This window comes from Argopecten irradians, chromosome 12 (genome assembly GCF_041381155.1).
Source record: "Argopecten irradians isolate NY chromosome 12, Ai_NY, whole genome shotgun sequence".
NCBI classification, from domain to species: Eukaryota; Metazoa; Mollusca; class Bivalvia; order Pectinida; family Pectinidae; genus Argopecten; species Argopecten irradians.
Window position 1 is genome coordinate 30,259,479 of NC_091145.1, and position 10,082 is coordinate 30,269,560.

The following is a 10,082-nucleotide window of genomic DNA, read 5'->3' on the forward strand; positions in this document are numbered from 1 at the left end:
AATTACACGTGATTTTTTAACGTGAAATTCACGTGAATAAATATTGCCTGTGTAGAGCATTCGATATGTACAAGTGTACGTGTAGGTTGTGGAATTTCTGCATGTATTCTGGGTTTCCTCCTTGACCAGGTGCGTCATGAAATGAACGTGACTGTTAGTAGGGCGTTGATCACAGCATATCCAATCCAGGATAAATAGATGATTCTGCCCCACCCCCCTTTAGATTAAAAAACAATATCACATAGGGATGGCTTTCATGTTTTTATTTGGCTGTTAAATATGAATACTGTTAAAATTATACATATAAAGGGTAAACAACAAATGAATTATCGCAAAGAATAATCAAAGACGATAAAAGTCACTCAGGTTTACATTTCACGTCCACTATGTGTCACTTTCCGACCGGAACGACATCTTGAATACCTGATACAGTCTTTGGAATCTGATATCAGAAAAACGTTTCAAATATCTTTTTGATAATCGAACATTTTCTACCCGATACGATAATAAGGGGTTTCTTCAAATACTATTCTTAGATTCCTTACGATGTTTTCTTACCAGGCCATTGCTAACAAACGATTGGAACAAGAAATGCACAAACTCTTCGTGGACTCAATTTGTTTCCACACTGTTATGACGATGGAATAACTACCAATTTCACGATCATCTGTCGACAGGAAATACAAACAACCTCTGCATCTTTCTGCTCTTTCTCTAATTCATTTTCTGTCATATGCAGTTACTCGCATTTTCTCTCGCACTTTCTCTCTCGCTGTCATTCTTCAATGGAAGCAGAAGATGAGGAAAACGATTTATGATTTGTCATTATGTCACTTCTTTTCATGTTGGAGGAATTTGATTTGAGAAATACTGTTGTCCAAAGTTACGGTGTGCCATGGAACTGAAATGTTCTGCCATTCTGATCTGGTTGGAGGCTGTATAGGAAGGAAACATGAAGAGGTGTGGGTAAAGAAGACTGTTGTGAGGCTGATAGCACGACTCGTCTGGGAAGCGTTTCACTGGTTTAAAAGGATGACACTTCAGTCTAGCCTGCTGTAGTGTTGGCCGTGCTAATGAATGGGAAGTGTTCTGTTGTTTAGCCACTATGCTTGGAAATCGTTCCTCTAATTTGAAACCATCGTCTTTCTCCTCTTTTTCGTCCTTCTCTTCTTTCACACACTCGTCTTCTTTATCACTTTTGTCGTCAGATTCTGAAGAAGAAAGGAATAACATAAAATTATGTACTTATTCAGAGCTTGAACTTATATTTTTGAAAATACGAAATACAGAAACATTTTTTAGGCTTTTCAGGAACTCTGGATAAAAAACAAGCATGACTTTGAAATCCGATGAAAATATTCTTATAAGTAACTTCATGCATATGATAAACGAGTTTTATCAACGCAGTACGAAGTTTAATTATATTTTTTTAATGTCATCATTTTTAAGACCATGCTTCAAAAATAAATAAATAAAAAATCCAAAGAATTTAAGCCTTTTGATCGTTCTAGCGAGCAATACGTTTTTGTCATCTTAAGTAACAATAACACACAAGGAATTATAAGTGTTTACGTAGATATATCGGTCCGATTTTTTAATATATGTATATATTCGAAGATATATTCGAAAACAGGCTTGAAGCTCATACGAATTCCTCTATTTTTATCAGTTAATAACCGCTTATTACGTACGTAATATATACAAATGTACATTTCATGGTCGTTTGCATTGTGCATTGCACATACACAAAAGATTGCGTGTCTTTATACATGGCTTAACTTCTAAAATTGGTGTATGCTAATTCATAAATGGGGATATTTAAAATTTTATTACATGGTATATATAAAGTGACTAATTTTTGACGCGAATTAAATGTAATTTGATAGATAATTATTTAGAACGTATAGATGATAGGTTTTCAATTTTTTCTTTTTATCAGTAAATATATTCCTGTTTTTAGGCAGTTAAAGTATCAGGAATCCTTTACATCATCAGAATCTAAATTCAATATTCAAATCTTAGCGTAAATTTAATGTTAAGAAATTGGTGTGACAGTTTATCAACCCAACAAAAACTGATACATAGATAGTTAGAATAATTTGATGTTGAGGGATATTTTCCGTAATAGAAAACGCTGGATTAGGTAATCGAATTAAATTGTTTATGCGAGCGGATGTATTTGATGTCCATTTTTAGGAGAATATTATTCATATCGTATAGAAAATAATAAAAAAAAACTTACAGATGCTCCACCACCGACAAATATTAACTTTTCGTTTTTAAAACAATGATAAATGAAATTTATTTTTATTCAATAACAAAAGTTACATACTTAACACTTTTAAATGTGGTCGCTTTTCGTCCCCATAATTTATTAGCATTTTAAAGCCATGCTATATATCAATGAAAGAATGTGTGAAATTGTGATAACATTAAAATGACGAGAAAAGATTTTAACATTGTGTATTGGTAATGTGTATTGCTATTCGGATGTTTTAGATACAACTAAACAATTAAAAGAAAAATCAGCCCAAAGCTATTTTTAGGGAAATGTAAACATGAAGTGATACACGGCGATTTCCGCAGAGAGATGCATTATACAAATGAAATGAGTTCCTATCAAAACGAGAAAGGCACAGACATGAATCTCATCAAGGATTCGTCACACACTTAATCGGTGATAACTGTATGCTTTGAAACAAGCATGGATATCTCAATAGGAAATATGACCCACCTGATGTTCGTTTATCTTTTGCCGATGGTTCTCCTTCTGGTGATTTATTTGCAGAATCAATCTGTTCGACCAATTTAGGGTATGACAATCCGGGCACTGCCATGGGAAATGACGTATATCCGTGTGGTGGTACCATCATAGGCAATGTCTGACACGGCGAACCGGAAGTTGAAAGTTGCTCCATTGCGACTTCCTGTTGGTACAAAAAGTTGGCAGTCATGGTTCCTGCGTTTCTGAGAATGCGATTTATAGAGCTCACACTAGGAATAGTATGTTCATCACATACACCAAGAGCCATCAATTGGTCCCTGATCTCCCAAGCGAAACTGGCAGGGTTTTGTCTCTTAAGATCCAAAATTTTCTTTATCACGTATGGGGTTGCAACTTGCTGGAGAAAGAAACCAAAAAGCTTAAGAAAAAATAGCTCCCTAAAACTGGGAAAGCAAACAAAAATATATAAACGAAACGAAAAGAAAACAAAGCAGGAACCTCAGAAATAAAAAATTGTTTGATCGGGAAAAAGACGCATCTTGACGGGATATACGCGTAGATGTATAAAATAATAAAATAATAAAAGTATTATAGGTAACTACGACGGTGATTACCTTTGGTTTACTGCCTCCGATAGACCCGGGTTTGATGGAGCCGGTTTCGTAGTATCTGGTAAGAATTTTGCTGACACATCCATGAGACACCAAGAGCTGTCTAGAAATATCGCATGGACGAACTCCCATGTGAGCAAGTTCGACGATTCGTCGCCGGACTTGGTCTGGTAAGGGTCTGCCATTCACGAATACCCCTCCTAGCTGGTTCACACCGGTCTGACCTGGAGAAAATGTAAGAAAGCTAGGTAACAGATGGTGACAGGGTGAATTGATATTGTAGGAAATAGGTAAAGCATCTAAAATGGGATTAATGATGCAAAGAAAAGCATTCAATGGTAAATGGCATGGGGGTGGGGATGGGATGTAGAGGCAGTACATTTTGGGTGGGTTAAAGTTGTTAACAAATGAAGATTAAAATTTTACTTATATTCATGTTGCACGTGTATAATCGTGTGGGCATCACACACACTTTATCGGCTTTAGAATGTATTACAATATATAAAACAGTATTTAGAACAACAGTTCATTTAGAAAACATCTGGGAGAGGGCTTTTATAAGTTGAGATAGCTTGTACCCAATCCTGTTGTAAACACAATTCGCAAAAGTAGTTTAAACTCAAGAAAATGTATGAATGCATTGGTTAAGTCATATTCCAGCTAATAACATGTGTATATATACATATTGTTAATTCAACAAGCATATATGAAAGTATCAGTCCTATCCTGATGGACATAATGCGTCCTCTACTTTTACAGTAACGTACTGCCCATGGTATGCTTTATAAAGTTTGAATAACGTAGATTCCAGCACACTGGTAACTCATTTTTCATCTATTTTTGTACAAAAAATGCATCGATCATCACTCACAAGACTAAATCCCAACAAAGACATTTATTTCAAAGTATTCAAGACTTTATATCAGCCTTACTGATGTTTCAATTTGAATATAATCATAGTCAATTAACGCATAACATATATTGCGAAAAAAAATAGAATTATATCTATTACAACTAAATAGTGTGACTCAATACGTAGCCATACCTAGATCTTAAATAATTTTATGGCTACTGTTTTCTTTGATAGAATGTGCTTTATCACGCCTCGGATACATTTATCACCTTGTAAGCACCTAGTCAACTGTTTTCGGGGAGTTTCTTAGTACTTATTGCTAAATGTAGACGAGTTATGAGACTACACTAGCCCGGCTGTATACATTTCCATCGTAAACGGTAACAGTATCCTGAAGACTAGGGTGGCCTTGCGTCATACATCCAAATAAAGTTAATGCTAGTTTACAAGTGTTGCGTTTCTAGGGAAAAATTGCTCCCGAGTTGATGTTGATGACTTCTTCTACTTAAAAGGCTTTTTAAAATGGTGGACTGATTTTTCTTTTCATCCACTTTGAATAAAGCAACAAAAGCCTACCATGACAAAAGAAATTAAAGTACATTTGTTAAGTGTAGTATTACAACAAGGTCTTCAGGTATGACGAATAATTCCATAGCTATATCAGGTTAATCTGTACACGTTATCTAACATTCATAATATGCTTTTCAATATCTATCTTTAAAGCAAATAAACCAAAATGTATTTGTATTATATAATATGTATGATAAGGTATCACTCAAAGGTAACTTAAAAAATTATTCCATCGTTATTACATATATAGAGTTAGCTCCCCTGCATGTAAGTATCTAATGTGACGTCATTATTTTGTGGGCGCAATTTACATCGTTTTCTCAGAAAAGTATGACGTTACGTCCGCATACAATACCTATCATCCAGAGCAGATAACTCTGTTATATGAGAATGTAGAATAAGAAAATGGTAGACACTCCACAATGGCATACCCTCTAGCTTCAAAACTCTACCATAAATTAAAAAAGTATCAAAATACTAACCCAATATAAATTACGGCGTCAAATTAATAATAAAATTACAAGACATGCAAATCATTAATTCTAATTATTCTACTGTGTCATTACTGTACCCATGTTAAACTGAATCATACTAAAATATTCCTGGTTGTTAGCGAGAAAAAATCTCTCACTGCTAGTTTGTCGTTTGGTAAACCTTTGTTATTTCCAAAATTAAAAAAAAATGACACGAAACGATCACGAATCTATTATGTTTGAGAATTTGTTGTTTTTATTTCCGAAATTTATTCTACGAAAACGCAATGGAATAACCGTTTAGATGAATGAAATACATGTTTGCTTCAAGGTTATGTAATTATTGATCTATGTAGTTACGCAAATAAGTAACACACATCTAATTAAGTATACTATGTGATGTAGTTCTTGCATTAAAAACAAAACATTTATGCTGAAATAAACTGTTTCGCTCAGTAGGTGTTCGGCTATTAAATGGCAGGAAGACAGATTGTATCGTAATCGATCCATTGATCCATAGTCTCGCTGTGTGTTCGATATCATTACATCAAACGACGAAAAACAAACCATTTTTCTTTCAGAGTGCTCTATTCGATAAATGTTTGTTGTCTTTGATAATTATCTTTTTTTTTCTTCAAAATTATACATCTATTGAAACGGCTGTAACGTCCCACACTTATGTTACATGTAACTGATTTACGACAAGCATAGGTACATTTCCATTTGGTTGTCATTTTAGTGCCGGGATAATTAGTATTCGCAAAGGTATTTCAGTATTGAAGTGTAGCACTTTTGTGTAATTTCATTTATAATTGATATTACCTGTAAATAATTACTGTGCTACCAATTCAAAATAAATGCAATATCTCCTCAAATTGATGGTACTTTAAAAAAATTTTTTTTCGGTTTTTGTCAAAGTTAATATTAAAAGAAAATTTAAAATTTACATCAAACGAAGAAATTATCATAAAATTGTGGTTTTGTTATAGTACGTTGCGCTTTTATCAGCGTTCCACAACAGGGGTAGCATATAAAATAACCTTTGGTAATTCGAAACATATCTTCGGTTCTATTTGGTACATTCAGAGCACCATAAAAATGCGGTATTGTTAAAATTCATCAGTTAAGATCTAAATCGGATTTCCAGTGTATAAATAATTTCTCTTCTAATCTAGACACTACAAATACAGCGTATTGTGTAAAGCAAGCGTTACGACAATAAAATGGGTCATGGATCAAAGGCTTGCCGCATGGGTGAACTTAAACACCAACGTATGTATGAATCTGGGTGTAAATCGCAACAGCTCACATTAAAAGAAAATTTTTTACGATTTCAATCTAATTTTTACTAATTTATTTATAGAATGTGAACGCTTTAACGATACACGTTTTGATGAGTGAAACGTAGGATGACAACTTCATAATTTCTGATGAGGAATAAAATAGGGATCTTTGTGTAATTAAGCGTCCATTCTTCCAATAAGATGTCTTAATCTTTTCTTGTGTATAGATTGTAGAGTGCACCAATAGAATGTCACCTCAAAGGGATTACAGAAGCGATATCGTCGGAGATCAGATGGTGAACAGGCATATTAAGTCGTGGATACACTTGAAGATATGGCCATTTAAAAAAGCTGCTACGCTTTTACAGATCAAGTGCATCTCCATTAAAACTATGTTTTAAAAGGTGCAAGATTTAGATAAGCTAGCAAGAAATGATTATTAAACGACAAGTAAGCGCAAGGTGCGTTAACTCCAAAGCTTTATAGCGAAATGTTATTAAGGTTTTTAATAAAGACGTCGTCGACAGGTAAGGCATTGACGAAGGAGATTTCACTGCAGTTTATACCCATCTGATCCGGTCATAGGACGAACACCTGCACACTAAAACCTCTTAACGTTTGATATAAGAGTTTAAGAAATAATTTATTTCTATAGAAATTAAAGTTTCAGAAGAATTAAACAGTTTTTGATAATGATTCATGAGGTATACAGGTTGCTTTCATTCCTTCATGAACATTTGCTTTATGATATATTATAACGCTATGATCTATGGTCCTAGTAGTCTTTGTATAGTGTCCTAATGTTTAAAATTTCTTAATTGTAAACACTGAAGTAAATTGAATTTTCAATAGTGAAGAAACCCTTACAATTACAATATGTATATTCTTATTTTTTTCAATGGAGAATTATTCTGGTTGAAAATATTTTTCTGAAGATTTACATATCTATTTTTTTCTTTTCCTACTCGCAATTCCTTATACGAAATACATTCTTACGAGCTTCAATTCTAAATATTTAAAGAATACATCATTTTTCTTTTGCCAAAGTGATTTTTAGATCTGTTCGTTTTGTCCAGATTATTAAAAAAGCGGCAAAACCAGCTTATTTTTTTATTAAGATCAATGAAAACAAGTAAAAGGAGAAGAAAATAAATCACAGCCAATCCATATAAAATCATTCTCTAACTAATTGTAATATCACAATTATGAAATTACAATTAAATTATTTATTGGGTGATATACTATTTCCTATAAAAGTTCCCGCCAAAATTGCTTTCTGCATGTGTCGTCCTCTCCACATGACGTTGTTACGCACGCGCGAGCTGTTAATATGATATGAAGCATATTCGCTGAAATATTTGGCGACAAAACGGTCGTTTACCACCTATTTATATTTCTATAATTGGGGTAATTTTCTGATTGTGAAAACCGTATAAATTTGTAAACTGTCTACAATTCAAGGGAGATTGTAAAGTGATTACAGATCTCCGCTAGCATAGCCACGGGATGGGACGTAATATGGGGGACTTAAGCCAAGCGCAGCACTGATCAAAGAGCCACAGATTGAGCAACTCATCTGAGCGAAAAATATCTTCAGCCTACCCGTATGCGGCATCGCTGAGCCCGTGATAGTTTTTGCTCCCTCCTCCCAACGTTGTCTCTGCAATATGTTCACCTCCGTCGTTCTCAAACAATAGCCTGAAGTAATAAAAGACAATAATGTATTTTTGAATGGAGATAATAATTAATTATTGAACACAGCCCATTAATAATTTTTCTATAAAATGAATGTAAAATGAACATTACAATAGGCGGATGGTTTTTCTCACACGGGAAGTGTCAAATATATACTTAATACCTCGTTGATGCGTCATATCGCATGCTTACATAGAGGTTGACAATTCGTGTAAGGAATGTTTATAAAAAGATAGATTTATGATATCATTAAATGATATTATATGAAATAATCGGAAACGGATCCCGACAATGGGGCGATTTTATTCACATAGCCCCTTTCGTTCGTGATGACTCAATACATTTATCCTTACTTAGCACAGATTCAATATGAATACTCTTATTATTACGAACTACCGCCAAGCTGCGTTTTATTACAATAAATAAGTTTTATATACTGTACAATGGATTATCTATAGAGATGAAATACGTATTCAGTTTTACTTGTATGCGAAATATAATGAACACCCTAAATTAAATGGTTGTTTCAAGTTCAAGCAATATGGTTACGCCATACCCATCGAAATCTTTCACTTAAACTTATGATGATACGATTTACTGTATTACCCTGGTTATCACATCATTTAATATTACATTACGTTTATTTACATGGTAGAATGCTATATAATTAAACCCTATACACATACTTAGAACTTGGGTCAAGGAAGTAATATCAACAGTTATTATCCATACATCACTGGATCCTTATACTAAGAACTTATAACACTCAATATATCGGACTTGATATGGATTCGATAAAGCACAAGATTGAATTGCATTAATAAGACAGGGTTTTGAAGAGATATTCAAATAAAAGTAGTAATTCAGATCATCACAACATCATATTTATTATTGTAATCAGAAGTATTTAAATATAAAGATATTAAAATTTTGGAAAGGACACATTATGAAAGATTCCTTCAAATAAATATACCTATAGAATACATTGATGCTTTTCTTCGACTAATGCATACTTATTCCAAAAGATTTCCATAGATATTGGTAACATAATGTATAAATAATGTACAAATAAATTTCGTTTGGTAAATCTAACAATGATGTCCCAGACATCTAGCGTTCGCAATTCATTGTATTTCGTATCAAACATTTTCTTTTTTTATGTTCTTTTTTGTTTAACGAATAACGTTTTCAAGAAAATTTATTATCTTATTTTCTAAAATTAATGTGCTTGTTGATTTGTTTTTTTAAAATCATGCTTATTTTCCTTGCATACTTTTATAGATTTTTTATAAACTCTGACGACCTGGAATAACAATCGCGGACTTAGAAAAATGTTTTGTTTTAAAAATACAGCATATAGACACAAATAGATAGTATAAAGTCGAAACCGTTAACAGATCAAAGATTCTTTAATTTTCTTTTCATTTGAGGGTTTGTTATTTACAATGTAAGTGAATGTTATGTGTTGATTTACTGTGTAGCATTTAGACGACCTTGTTTGAAGCCGGTGGTGTTGTCGTTTAATTAGAAGATATTCTTTGATTAACATACAGAATTAATGAAAGCACTTCATTAGCATGTGTGGTAATGACTGATTGCAAAAGAATAATAGGCCAATCTTCTAAATCTTACATGTGCATTACATGTCCATTAACTTAGGAAGAAAGCTAATTACCATTGGCATGCAAAGACTACCCAGTAAAATACGGGTAATCAGTGTTAGATAAACTAGACTCAATTTAACTATAAACTTGTTGTTTCCCAAACAAATGTATTATTTTGTCGATATATTAATTTATGTACCAGAGATTCTCCATGAAAACCAAACAGCAAAATCTATCTCCTAAATTATGATTAGAAATAATATTGTAA

General features: G+C 33.1%; 1 protein-coding gene across 1 annotated transcript; it reads right to left on the reverse strand.

Annotated features, from left to right (window-relative positions):
• Window positions 1-254: 254 nt before the first annotated feature.
• LOC138336358 (paired box protein Pax-6-like) lies at window positions 255-8,145 on the reverse strand. The gene is made up of 4 exons (XM_069285807.1): window positions 8,118-8,145; window positions 3,340-3,560; window positions 2,735-3,122; window positions 255-1,211 (listed from the first exon to the last, which is right to left on the reverse strand). The coding sequence occupies exons 1-4, from the start codon at window positions 8,128-8,130 to the stop codon at window positions 841-843; spliced, it is 993 nt and encodes a 330-aa protein (XP_069141908.1). The 5' UTR covers window positions 8,131-8,145; the 3' UTR covers window positions 255-840.
• Between the last annotated feature and the right edge of the window lie 1,937 nt (window positions 8,146-10,082).

Coding starts and splice junctions, on each gene's coding strand:
- LOC138336358 (XM_069285807.1), bottom strand. Junction 3,123..3,339: donor TCGGAGGCAGTAAACCAAAG/GTAATCACCGTC, acceptor TTCTTTCTCCAG/CAAGTTGCAACCCCATACGT. Junction 1,212..2,734: donor AAAAGATAAACGAACATCAG/GTGGGTCATATT, acceptor TTTCTTCTTCAG/AATCTGACGACAAAAGTGAT.